Below are 13,256 nucleotides of genomic sequence, written 5' to 3' on the forward strand. Positions count from 1 at the left end.
GCGTCCGTGCTGGGCTGTCTCCTAAAGGAGTCTGCAGAAGCCACAGGGTCGGGACCTGGACGGGGTGAGTGGAAGTGGCTTCCCTAGAACTCAGAGGGGCGTCTTGAGGCTTGGTCAAGCGGACTGAACACCTGACTCTTCCTTCTTGGTCTGTTACCCGACTGAGGTGGGGACTCAGTAGGGCTTTACTTCCTAGGGTGCTGGGGATGGGGGACTAGGTGCACGGAGCCTGGAGGGAGCCGAACCCAACCTCCCCCTAAAGCCTGCCTTTGAACCTTCCCTGCCCTCTGCCTGAGGTGGCAGAGCTCCACAGACCCTGTCTTTTCTGGAGACCGGGTGGAGGGGGAGGGGAAGACTGGGTGGGAAAGAGGGGTTGTGATGGAAGGACTGTGGGGGACACCGGATGAATAGGGAATAGGGTGGTAGAGAGGCAAGACTTAAGTGGAGACACACTGGACTGAAAGACGAGGGAAGTGCAAGAGAAATTGAAGGAGGAGGCTAGAAAGAAAGGGAGGAGGGAAGAGGAGGAGGAAAAGGGGTGGAACCAGGAGCGAGGAGAGGGAGCGGGCGGCAGGAGCTGGGCGGGCGCGGGGCGAGGCCAGGCGTGCAGGCTGGAGCGGTGTGCAGAGCCGCGGCCGGGTCCCGCTCCCGCCTCGGAGCCCCTGGCCCGGGGGAGGGAGAGAGGCCGCTAACCCGGTCTATGTCTTTTTCTGACTCCAGTGCAACCTTCCTGCTGAACGAGGTAACCGCTGGGGCCCCCTCCCCAGAAGGGTGGGAGGTAAGCTCCAGCATTTGTGGGAAACTGCAGCATGGAGAGGGAGCAAAAACAGGAGTTGAGACCTCTGGGCTAAGAGAGGAACGGAAGGCTGGAATTGGCGGCTCCTCCAAAATATGCAGAGAGGTCTGACTGGGGAGCTGAGAAAGGGGCTATATTGAAAAGAGGGCCTTGCCAGGCTCCCTCCGTGACCCTCTCTGAGTTCCCGGGGGAGGGGGCAACCTAATAGCTGGAATGCTAGGTGTCTCCACCTGGAGTAGAATTCCTAGTTCCTGCCTCAGTTTCCCCTCTTGCTGTCCAGTTAAGAGTTTTTCTGGAGGTTTTCAGCTCCCAAACCTGGTCGTGTAAGGGCTTTCCTCCTCGGTCCTGCTTCCACAGCTAGACTAGCAGGAGAACTGGCATGGGCAGGTGTGGTTGTTAAGTGGGCACTGGGTGGTAACCCGGAGGTACGGGAGGAGGGAGGGAAGATCAAGTGCCTGCAGGACCCAGGGGATAGACGCCTGTAGGTATGAGGAACTTGAAGCCATCGCCTGGGGAGGTGGTTGGCATGGCGATGGATTTCTCAGAGGCAGACTTAGACACCATTGTCCCAGCTGGGGATGAAGACGACAAGGTGTGATCTGTGATAGTAAATCTACCGCTGTCTACAGTCCAGGGACCCCCATGGGTAGAGCCCCAAAACGAGAGGCCAGGAGAGGAGATGCCAGATAGAACCCTCTTCCAGGAGAAGAGAGCTGGAAGGGTCTCACTCTTTGACACTTCTCTACCCTCTGGGAAGGAGACAAAGGAAAGAGAGGGCACAGGACAAGGCAGTGCTTGGGAACACAGAACATATCTTACTAGCCCCTGAACACAGGACTGGAGCTGTGGAAGCTGGCTCCCCCAATTGCAGCTGGTGCCCTCGGCCACAAGGACTCCAGTAAAGTTGCCTTCAGTCAGTAGGAGACAGACTAGGGTGTCATTAGATGAGGGCCCCCTCCCCTTATCCTCTTCTTTCCAAGGAAGATGAGACATAGGTGAGAAGCCAGTTGGCTTGGGTGTGTGGTCTTCCTGTCTTCCACAGGGTACCTTCTAGAGATCCCATGAACCCCTCCAGATTGGGGCAGGAAGGGCCAAGGATGGGCAAAGTCCTGAACTTACACCCTGCGGGGTTTGAGGTGCTAGAAGTGCAGAGGGCTGAGTTGAGAAAGCGAGACACAGGCATGGCTGATGTCTGCCTCACATCCTCTTGGGTTGGCCAAGCAGGTGGTCAAAATGCAAAAGGAAAATTTTGGTGGTGGGAGGGTGAAAAAAGAGAGAGGGAGCTGAAATGACGGCAGCTTTGGGAAGATCTCTTCCAAGATTAAGACGCGGCTCTTTTCCTCGAATGGCGGGGTGGGGGTGGGGGACGCTGACTGGTGCGGGATGACTAGAACCGGCACCCTGCACAGCATAATTCTGATCTTTTGCAAAGCAGTAGGCTTTACCCTTTCTCCTTCCCGACCACAGCGTCAGGATCTCACCCTCTGCTCCACCCACAACCACCCCCTTGCCTCCACCCTTTAGGCTCACCTAAAACAGCCCCTTTCTGCCCCAGTTCCCGCGGACGCCTTGGCAATGTCTGGCACAATCCTTGGCAGGGAAGTGAGGAAGAGAATCTCCATCCCGGCTTAACTTGGATGAAATCTGCCCGTGCAACAGGTGTGGGAAGGCCTAGCAAGCGTCCCCGAACTTCCCCCCTTCCTCAGGGTCGGCCCTTTACCGCAGCCCGAAACGGAGAGGGCCGGGCACCTGTTGGGACCGGAGCTGCTTTCATGGCACGGGTCTGGGAGCTCAAAACCGTTCTCCCCAGTACCACCGCGGGGTTTGCTTTGGGTGTCTCCAGGACTTCCAGGGAGCCGACATTGCCGGATCACCTGAGACCTCTCCCCATCTGCTGCCCGTCCTCCTTTCGATCTCCATTTTTCTGTCTCCGCGTTCTCCCAGCCTGCAGTCCTCCTCTCCCTCCAGCCATCCTTCCCGCCGCCCGCACCCTCTCGATTCTCCCCCGGGGTCGCGTCTCCTCGCCGCGTCTCTCCCCTTCCCCTCCCCCGCGCCAGCCCTTTGTTTCCCGGCGGAGCAGTTCCTGGGTTGCGAGAGTCCCTGTCTCCGCATCTCTCCTCGCCCCGCCTCCTCCTCGCCGGGATCCGCCCCGCCTGCAGCCTCTCCGCCCTTCTTCCCCGCCGCCCCGGCCCCGGAGGTGCCGGGGACCCACCTTCCCGACTCGCGTGCGCCCGCTTCCGCGGCCCCGGCGGGTCCCCCAACCGCCGCGCCCCCGCCGCCCGCGTCTTCCCGGGAGGGGGTCAGGTGGGCGGGCACTATTGTTGTAGGAGCCGGCGGCAGATTCCTCAGCCGCGCTGGCGCGCTCGGGGTGGGACCGGCTGGGCTGGGGGGTGGGGAGGGGAGCGGTGATCTGAGCTGCGAGCAGCTGGTCTTCGCGGCTCGCTCCTTCCTTCGCGCTCGCGCTCTCCGCCGCCGCCCGCAGGGCTGCGCGGCTCGGTGGCATCTCGGGCGCGGCCCGCCGTCCTCGCCCCCGGCGCCGCTCGCTCCCCCCACCCCACCCCGGACTCCCCCATGTATGACGACTCCTACGTGCCCGGGTTTGAGGACTCGGAGGCGGTAAGTGCCCACGGGGGAGGGTGGGGGTGGGGGAGTCGGGATGACACCTCTCTCTTCAACCCTTCCCCCAGTTCTGGACTTTGAAAAATGGCTTGGCAGCGGGCAGCGCGCGTAAGATGGGGGGCGGGGGGCTCTCTAGGAAAGTGGGGAGATGGCCCCTCATAGCCAGGTATCCCAGATACTTCGGTGTGTGCAAGAGGGACTCTATAGGGGGACGGCTCGAGCAGGTGGCCCCAGAGCTCAGGGCATAGGAGGTTGAGGAGAAGACAGACAGAAGGCCCTGACACCAAGGTTTTAGAGGGAACATGGAACGTTTGGAGTTCCAAATCCTAGGTACATAGGGGTCTGAACACAACAAGGAAAGCTGAGCTTCAGGGGAGACACTCCGGACCTGTGCCTCAAGTAAATGACAAATTGGGGAGCTGGAAGAACATTAGAGAGTGGGGTGCCAGCCTCTGAGGACAGGAATTCTAGAACTTGAGGTCTGTTATTCCCTTCTGCCCACCATCCCTGCGCATGGCCTTGACTCTTCACCATTGCCTATAACCCTGCTTCTTGGAAAGGCCACCAACCACGGGGATGGGCCGTCAGACTGAGTTCAGTCTAGCCCCCTGCCGAGGTTTCCTCTGAGCCCCTGCTCTCCGTGGAGGGTCCGGAGGTGAGGCCAGGGGAGCTCAGGGTATGGGGATGGAAAGGAAGCTCTTCGCTCAGAGAACCAGGCAGCCAATAAATATTTAATTCTCCTCTTTGCTTTTATCTCCTGACCCACTGAGACAAATCGGCTCATTAGGCAGTGATTCCCGGAGCTCAGAGAGCAGGGAGAATGCCTGGAAAGGTGGGACAGGAGTGGGGAGCCGCTTCAGAGCCCCTCGGAGTTGCGGGTCTTCCCTCAGACATCCCACACGAAGGCTTTCTTGGGAAAGGACCGCTAACGCGGCTTGAAAGGGTCCCCTGACAGGATTAGGTTGAGCCTTCCGTCTCAGGCCCAGGAAAGATGAGGAGTGAGCCTCAGAGCGGGCATGTGTCAGTCGATTCTGGGACCAGGCTCCTTCTGGGCCCAATTTTCCATGGGGCTCTGGGGCTAATTACGTTGCAGCGAGAGCAGAGAGATGATTCCGAAGGCTCTGGTGGGCACCTCTTTCTGACAGTTGAAGGGACAGCTGGTGTAGCCCAGGGAGTCAGGATGAGCTTGTGGAGAGATCTCTGTGGGGCTGCCCGGCCTGAGGAGCTTCCTTCTCATCCCTGGTGAGAAGTCAGGGCTGTTGCAAGAGACTGACACGTGGATGTTGTTTGAGGGCAGCCTGCTGACCCTCCCTGGTTCTTGGATCTCCAAACCACCCCCCAACTTCCCTTCCTCCAGCTAGCTCCTTGCTCTCCCTGAGGCCCCCTCTGAAGCAGTAGGAGGGAGATCAGGCTCTAAATAAATCCACTGGGCTCATCCCCCTCCTCTTCTTCCCCCGTGCCAGGCAAGAGAGGAGCTGCAGCCTGCCCACACACTCACCAGGCAAGGGGGGCACCACCAGGGCACTGTGCCAACTCCAGCAGCTCCAGAGTACTGAGAGGTTTTTGGGGCGTAATGGATTGGGAAATAAGACCTCACCATTCTACAGGGTAGAATGTTACCTACTTCCTAATCGATAACCAGACCAGCATAGTCAAACCCCCCAAGACATGAGAATTATGGAAAGTGGCTTCCATTCTGATCACAACTCATTAAAGAATTTAGGGAGAGACTCCCGTCACTTTCTAGGGTTAAGAGGTTACCTAGTCTAGATACCCCAAAGGCATTAAGGACTAAATTAGGCTGACTGCTTGGATCAGATGAGGTCAAAGTTACACTTCCCCCCACCGCCAATAACCTGCTGGGTACACAGAGGAAGTATGGGGGTACTTGCACAGTGGGTGGTCATCCGGCCTCCCTCTGGCCCTTTTCACCTGCTGGTCTCTTAGTCCTTCAGCCAGCCACACCCCACATTTAGCACTTACGTCCTGGGTGTGAGGTCCCTCACCCCTTGTCCAGGTTTTTTCTGGGCCTTAGCCTTGTTTTCCTGTGGCTGGAGAGATGGGGGGCGGGCAGCAGATAGCCTCTACTTCTGCAAAACAAAAGACTCCCCCTCCCTCCCCAGTTCTGGGGCTGCCTCAAGCCATTTGGTTTACAATAGACACAGTCTTTAGAACAGATTCCAGGGCTGCCTGAGCCAACCTGGCCTGCCTTCGCCCTGCACACGCAGCGCTGGGCCCCAGGCCTGGTTGACAGCGGGGTGTGAGTTTGCCTTTTCCAAAGAGGAGTCTGGCTTCTGCTGCTTGTGGGTAGGTAGTCATAGCCTGTGGCTTTAAGAGACTGTTTCTTCAGCCTCAACATCCTGAAACCTCTTTCCTTACGCACATCCTTTTACCTAGCCTGTAAGCTTTTTTTCTGTGGTGCTGACATCTTGGAATACTGGGAAGAATTCCTCCAGGCTCCTGCACATAGGAGACACGGAGTCGGAAAAGGTTTCATTTCTTAACTTTCAGCCGCTTGTCTCAAAAGTTGAGCTTCCCCTATTCATCTGGCCCGTCCTCCTTTCGGAGAAGGTGAACTCTGTAACTCTCCAAATGTAGGCTTCTTGCCCCAGGACCCTACTAAGGGCAGGACTCAATGTCTATCCCTTCCCCGAGGTCCTGTATGTCATCTGGGTTGCCTGGTACAGTCTCCCTCCAGGCCCTGCTGTCCCTTGGGCCCAGGATAGAGAGATACAGGCCAGGTGTACCTGTCTGTATTACTCACACCTGTCCAGTCCCCACAGGACTGAGAAGGAAAGAAAGTGGGGGGAGCCAAGGAGTCTGTAGCTTTGGTCCTGTCTTCAGCCTTCACACACAAGGCAAGGCAAAGCACTCATATCTGTTTGACAGCTTTCAGAAACCTTGTTGGAAGCCAGCTGTCGGGGTACACAAGCACCTGGGAGACAGACAGGTGTCTCTCTCTCTCTCTCCCCCTCTCTCCCTCCTTCCCCTCCCTCTGTCTCTCTCTGTCTCTCTGTCCCCCCACCCCCCTCTCTCGTGTGTATTGGTTTGGTTTTTTTTTTTTTTTTTTTTTTCTCGGAGCTGGGGACCGAACCCAGGTCCTTGCGCTTGCTAGGCAAGTGCTGTACCACTGAGCCAAATCCCCAACCCCTGGTTTGGTTTTTAAGACAGAGTTTCTCTGTGTTGCCTTGGAAATCACTCTGTAGGCCAGGTGCCACCACCACAGGATTCATGTGTGTGTGTGTAAGGTCAGACATATGCATGCCACTGTATGTTTTCATTTACTGTGCATAGAGTCTGTGTAAGTGTGTTAAGCTCAGACACACACACACACACACACACACACACACACATGCTGCTCTGTGTGTATGTTTTAGCTTACTGTGTATTTTCAGAGATGGCTTCTCTACTTCTGTTGGTCCCCTGGATTTACCTCAGGTCATGTTTGAACAGCAAATGCCTTCATACCATCCTGGTCTTGAGGGTGAGGGGGTTGGTCTCATGCAGCCCAGAAGGTGTAAGTCTCTTAGCTACTAAATTGACCCCCCCAAGCGCTGGTGTGCAGCTGGCATCTCCCCCCCCCCCCCGCCCCAGGGCTGGGGATCGAACCCAGGACCTTGCGCTTCCTAGGCAAGTGCTCTACCGCTGAGCCAAATCCCCAACCCCAGGCATCTCTTAGCTAGGTGTACTCTAGTCATCTTTTTTTTTTAATTTAAAGCTGTTTGTTTCTAAAGATTTGTTTATTGTAATATTTATTGTACACTCTAGCTGTCTTCAGATCTCATTCCAGATGGTCGTGAGCCACCGTGTGGTTGCTGGGATTTGAACTCAGGACCTCTGGAAGAGCAGTCAGTGCTCTCAACCACTGAGTCATCTCTCCAGCCCCTTTCCAGTCATCTTAAAGGGATAATGTCCCGGCTACTTCAGGCTAACATGGAGATAAGAGACGGTCCCCTGGATTTAACACCATCTCGAATACATTGTCTTTAGTATTTTGATATTTAGTACAGGGGAGAAGGGAGAGAAAAAGGTAAAGATTTCATTCAGAAATCCAGGTGCGGGGTAGAAGGCCCTGAACTTTGCACATACAGATTGGGCGGCTTCCCTGTAGCCTTAGAGACACCAGGAGACACACAGGAAGCAGCTTAGGGGGTCAAATCATCCCCTAGAAGATGGAGAAGCTGCATCAGGGCTAGGAGGAGGCCCGTATGGTCCCTTTTACACAGATTCTCCCGTCCAGGGTTCAGCCGACTCCTACACCAGCCGCCCCTCTCTGGACTCAGACGTTTCCCTGGAGGAGGACCGGGAGAGTGCCCGGCGAGAAGTGGAGAGTCAGGCTCAGCAGCAGCTGGAAAGAGCCAAGGTGTGTGTGTGTGTGTGTGTGTGTGTGTGTGTGTGTGTGTGTGTGTGTGTGTGTGCTGGTGGGAGGCTAGGCTGGGCACGAATCTGTGCAGAATCTTAGGTCCCCAGGGGCATGTCAGGGTGTAAGTCACCTGTGGAAAAGTGTATGCCTGTAGCAGCTTTCTTGTCTGGGCCTCTGCCTCCCCCTGAGGTACTGTGAGGTGACTCTCTCTCACGGCCCCATGATCAAATTCCCCAGCACAAACCTGTGGCATTTGCTGTGAGGACCAATGTCAGCTACTGTGGAGTTCTGGATGAGGAATGCCCAGTCCAGGGCTCTGGAGTCAACTTCGAGGCCAAAGATTTTCTGCACATTAAAGAGGTAATGAACCTTACTCTCCCCGGAAGCCTACTCTAACACTTAATTCTTCTGTTTGCTGTCACGGCCTCCAGTGCCTCTTTAGTTCTATATCTAAAACAAGCCAGCTTCTCTGCGTGCATGCCTGTATGCCCCTTACACGGGGCCTGATCCCTCGGTTCCCACCATTCTCAGACCTGGCTTGGTCCTGAGTTCTGTCTGGGAGGGTAGAGTAACTAAGCAACCAGTGGTCTTGTGGTGACATCCGGGATTCCACACCCTGAAGCGCAACGGCCTGCGGCTCGAACCTGGCTGTCTTGTTCTATGACACCATTACACGTTCCTTGGCCCTCCCTCTGCTTTCCTTGTGCCAGCGTCCCAGAGTCCTCCCTGAGGAGCATCTCTCACTGCTCTTCCCTCTTCTTATTCCCTCCCAGAAGTACAGCAATGACTGGTGGATCGGGAGGCTAGTGAAAGAAGGTGGCGATATTGCCTTCATCCCCAGCCCCCAACGCCTGGAGAGCATCCGGCTCAAACAGGAACAGAAGGCCAGGTGAGAACAGTGCTGAGATTCAATACACACTCCCCCGAACATGTAATACTGCACCCACAGAACGCAGCTACACATTTACACCACACAATTACACACACAGACACGCACAACTACACACACACACAACTACACACACACAACTACACACACACACACAACTACACACACACACACACACCGTAGATGCCCAGCTGTCATAAACGTAGTTACTAATTTGTAAAACTTTAACATAGAGAACTGTATAGACATTTTTACTGTCCCCTTTCTGTCAGGAGATCCGGGAACCCTTCCAGCCTGAGTGACATTGGCAACCGACGTTCCCCTCCTCCATCTCTAGGTAGCCTCCTCCCCTCAGCTTACCCACCTTGGGTAGGCAAACAAGGGGGTCCTTCCTGTGAACGATATCGGAGCGGGAGGGATCGGAGCAGCCGGGGAACCCTGACCTCCCCTGGGGAAGGGACGCCCAAGCTCCACAGGGCCTTTTCCCTCCACCAACTTTAATCTTTTATTTCCTTTTCCAAAAAGCCAAGCAGAAGCAAAAGCAGGTGAGTCAGAAAGGGACCTGGGCCGGGGGGGTCATGGATTTTGGCTCTGGGGACCCTCCTGGTCAGCCACTGCTGACATCAACAGAACAGAGGGAGGGTGCCCAGAACTCTCCACTCTGCCCCCAGAGCAGTCAGGCCTAAAGTGGGCACTGACCGAGACCAAGATTTTGTCTGACCTCCTGGCCATTCTGCAGGCGGAACATGTCCCCCCGTATGATGTGGTGCCCTCCATGCGGCCTGTGGTGCTGGTGGGACCCTCTCTGAAAGGTTATGAGGTAAGGAATCTCCCAAGCCCAGAGTTACCCCCACCAGAGCTGCCACCGTGGGAAATGTCTGTGCAGGGTGCAAACTTACTTTGGGACACTGTCCCCTTGCTGGAGCCCTCTGTCAGCACCACATCTTCCCCTCCAGGTCACAGACATGATGCAGAAGGCTCTCTTCGACTTCCTTAAACACAGGTTTGATGGCAGGTAAGCCGTCCTGGAGGGGAGTGAGAATCGGGAGGAAAATAATTCCCCCCCGCATGCATGCATGCCCAGAGCTGGTCTCCTCTCAAGGAGAATTAGAGAGCTGGTGTGGGGAGTCCGTGACTTAGATGGCGTGTGTGTGTGTGTGTGTGTGTGTGTTCCTCACACCCAGGATCTCCATCACCCGCGTCACGGCTGACCTCTCACTGGCCAAGCGCTCTGTGCTCAACAATCCTGGCAAGAGGACCATCATCGAGCGCTCTTCTGCCCGCTCCAGCATTGGTGAGGAGTCCTTTGTCCCTGGCTCTCTGCCCGCTTGATGCTAGTGAAAACCTTGAACTCCTTGTGGTCTTGCCCACGCCCCACCACCTGTCCCAAGTGCTGCCCTCCTCCCTTGCCCAGTCCACTGCCCGCCCAGGCTTGCTGGTCCGTTCCATTCGCCGCCGTGTAGCAGCTCTGGAAGCCCTGGCAGTTAGCAGTGGCCAGAGCCCCTGGTGAGCTGCTCCCCTTCCTCAGCTGAGGTGCAGAGTGAGATTGAGCGCATATTCGAGCTGGCCAAATCCCTGCAGCTAGTGGTGTTGGATGCTGACACCATCAACCACCCAGCACAGCTAGCCAAGACCTCACTGGCCCCCATCATCGTCTTCGTCAAAGTGTCCTCGCCAAAGGTAAGTGAACTGGGGTCACTGGGGTCCCCTAGAATACAGTGCACCTCTGCCTGGGTCTTCCCTGGAGTGACCGGTTCCTTTTCCTGCCATTCCTTAACACCCCGAGTCCTCCTCACCCAGTATAAATGTCATTCATAGCACAAGGTGGGAATTGAGCCTAGTTCCTTCCAGGCTCAGATCTCACCAGAGCCCACGAGAAACGCCACGCCCATCCCTGCCCTTCTCCTCCAGGTACTGCAGCGACTGATCCGCTCCAGGGGGAAGTCCCAGATGAAGCACCTCACTGTACAGATGATGGCATATGATAAGCTGGTTCAGTGCCCACCTGTGAGTGCTTGGGTCGGCTGCACCCACGGCCTATGCCAGAGGTTAGAGCTCAGCATCATTGCTGCAGAGAAGCCAAACTCGCTGTGTGCTCTCTCTCCAGGAGTCATTTGATGTGATTCTGGATGAGAACCAGCTGGACGACGCCTGTGAGCACCTAGCTGAATACCTAGAGGTTTACTGGCGCGCTACCCACCACCCAGCACCGGGCCCCGGGATGCTGGGTCCGCCCAGTGCCATCCCTGGACTTCAGGTAGCCATTTCTTTTTTTTTTTTTTTTAAAGATTTATTATTATATATATAAGTACACTGTAGGTGTCTTTAGACACACAAGAAGAGGGCATCAGATCTCATTACAGATGGTTGTGAGCCACCATGTGGTTGCTGGGATTTGAACTAAGGACCTCTGGAAGAGCAGTCAGTGCTCTTAACCACTGAGCCATCTCTCCAGCCCCAGGTAACCATTTCTACTGGGCAAAGCTCCTGGCTTGACCGAGGATTATTCTCAGTCTGTATGTGAAGCCAAGGGACACAGGCCAAGGGACTTCCTGTCTGGACAGCATGGTGACTGAGATTAGAGCTGGTCCTCCTAGGGTCCAAGGAAACACCCCACACCTTTCTCCCAGGCACTTTTTAAGGAAGAGCCTGAATTTGTAAGGAGCTAACAGTCCAGCTTTCTGCCTCTGGCCTGGAAAATGCCCCAGCTTACTCCTTCCTTGCACTGTTCACTCTTTTAAAAACCTAAGAATCAAGACTAAGGGAGGAAGAACCCCACCTCCCTGCCAGAGTCCTGGGAGGAACAAAGGCTAGACCTCCCTTACCTTACTTAGAGCTATTGTATGTCCCCCAGAACCAGCAGCTGCTGGGGGAGCGAGGTGAGGAGCATTCACCCCTGGAGCGGGACAGTTTGATGCCCTCGGATGAGGCCAGTGAGAGCTCCCGCCAGGCCTGGACCGGATCTTCACAGCGCAGCTCCCGCCATCTGGAGGAGGACTATGCAGATGCCTACCAGGACCTGTACCAGCCTCACCGTCAACACACCTCGGGGCTACCCAGTGCTAACGGGCATGACCCCCAAGACCGGCTCCTAGCCCAGGACTCGGAGCATGACCACAATGACCGGAACTGGCAGCGTAACCGGCCTTGGCCTAAGGACAGCTACTGACCACCTCCTGCCCTACCCTGGCAGGCACAGACACAGCGGCTGGGGTGTCCACCTCAGGCAGGTTGGAGTTAGATTGGCGTTAGGCTGCCTCTAGGTTCAGCTCACACAACCCTCTGCCCAGCCCTAGGTCCAGGGCTGACTGTGGTCCCAAGGTTCTGGGAGAAGCAAGGGGCCCCCTCACCTCCTGGGCACAGTGACCCCGTAGGTTCTCATCCAGGTACTAGCTGTGTTCTGCATCCTTGGCACCTTCCCCTGCATAAGAAGCTGCCCCGGTGAGCAATGATCTCAGGCCGGGATCACTTAGCAGGGGTCTTCCAGCCAGAATGGATACCCCTCTAAACAGCAGGAGGGTGTGAGTGCAGGCAATGTAGCATGAGGAAGAGACATGGTTCCTGAGCAGGCGTAAACCCTAAGCAAAGGAACTCCGTTCACGTCACTGCCGCACATTAGAAATGAAGCAATCAGAGCTCAACATGGCGGCACTTCTATCCCATCAGCTGGGGTGGGCACTTACACCTAAGACAGGAGCAGTGCAGGTGAGGCAGGACAGACAGCTCATGGCTGTAGCTCTGTTAGAGAACGGCCCTCCTCACCAAACCAGGAAGCTTAGCATCTGGCAAGACTAGGGAACTGGGGCACAGTCAAGCCCAAAGCCGGCCTGGACTGCGGGGAAGGGGGAGCAGCTTCCAGCCCCCCCACCCCCCTTGCTTTCCTCATTCTTTGCCCTTGCGTCTGTCATTTCTGTTCCTTCCCTCCATGCCTCCTGCAAGATAGGGGCTCCCTGGCTCGTAGCTGCCACTTGTTAAGTTAGGGTTAGATGAGAGGAACAGACACAATGAACAGCCCCAGAGGCTGTCACCTGGCTACCCTTGCCTTATGGCTCTAGCGTTTGACCTACAGAGCATGCTCCATTAAGAACCCGCCCCACCTCATTGTCATCTCCAATAAAACATAACGCACAGTCCCTTGGGTGTCTCTCCTCTGTTCTCTCAAGTGGCTCTGTAAATCTGCAGAGGTGAGGTTCCCTGGCTCATTCTCTGAGGATTCGTGAATTGGGGGAGACCAGCAACTGCAGCAAGAGGCCCTGTATGTGTAGGCACACGGGGGCACCCCAGGCCTGATGACTGGAGGAGGCAGTTGGCGGTACACAAGGCACTCTGAGAAATGAGGAAGTGACAGAGCTTCCCGCTGCTCGCCTCAGGCCAGAGGGCTGCACAGAGCAGCTACAACTTGAATTCATATACTTGCCTCCCTCTGAGGGACGGGGAGGGCCTGCGCCCGAGATGGAAAACCCATCTCCAGTCCTCCAGACCCAGCTGAACCCACCCAGCGAGCAAGGGAAGCAGGGAGTACATGTTGGCTCAAGTGTGGTTCCACACAAAAGCAGGAGAGACACTGCCATCCTGCTCCCTCCATCCCT

The 13,256-nt window shown here is 56.0% G+C and overlaps 2 protein-coding genes across 10 annotated transcripts in view; both read left to right on the forward strand.

The window, feature by feature from the left end:
• The window catches only part of Tuba1c (tubulin, alpha 1C), a 441,616-nt gene that overhangs the window by 26,299 nt on the left and 402,061 nt on the right, over positions 1-13,256 (forward strand). The window lies entirely within an intron of this gene.
• On the forward strand, positions 538-12,813 carry Cacnb3 (calcium voltage-gated channel auxiliary subunit beta 3). Of its 5 annotated transcripts, none has more exons than XM_006257329.4 (13): positions 538-742; positions 7,656-7,778; positions 8,016-8,138; positions 8,552-8,667; positions 8,940-9,004; positions 9,193-9,212; positions 9,407-9,487; positions 9,624-9,682; positions 9,852-9,961; positions 10,196-10,347; positions 10,579-10,674; positions 10,775-10,924; positions 11,522-12,800. In XM_006257329.4, the coding sequence occupies exons 1-13, from the start codon at positions 701-703 to the stop codon at positions 11,834-11,836; spliced, it is 1,452 nt and encodes a 483-aa protein (XP_006257391.1). In that variant the 5' UTR covers positions 538-700; the 3' UTR covers positions 11,837-12,800. The 5 variants fall into 5 exon arrangements, with proteins under 5 accessions (XP_006257391.1, XP_038934388.1, XP_017450162.1 ...); XM_017594673.3 differs by having other exon boundaries at positions 601-778; NM_012828.3 differs by lacking the exon at positions 538-742 and adding an exon at positions 3,279-3,412 and having other exon boundaries at positions 11,522-12,813.

The sequence above is a fragment of the Rattus norvegicus genome, chromosome 7 (genome assembly GCF_036323735.1).
Source record: "Rattus norvegicus strain BN/NHsdMcwi chromosome 7, GRCr8, whole genome shotgun sequence".
Taxonomy (NCBI): Eukaryota; Metazoa; Chordata; class Mammalia; order Rodentia; family Muridae; genus Rattus; species Rattus norvegicus.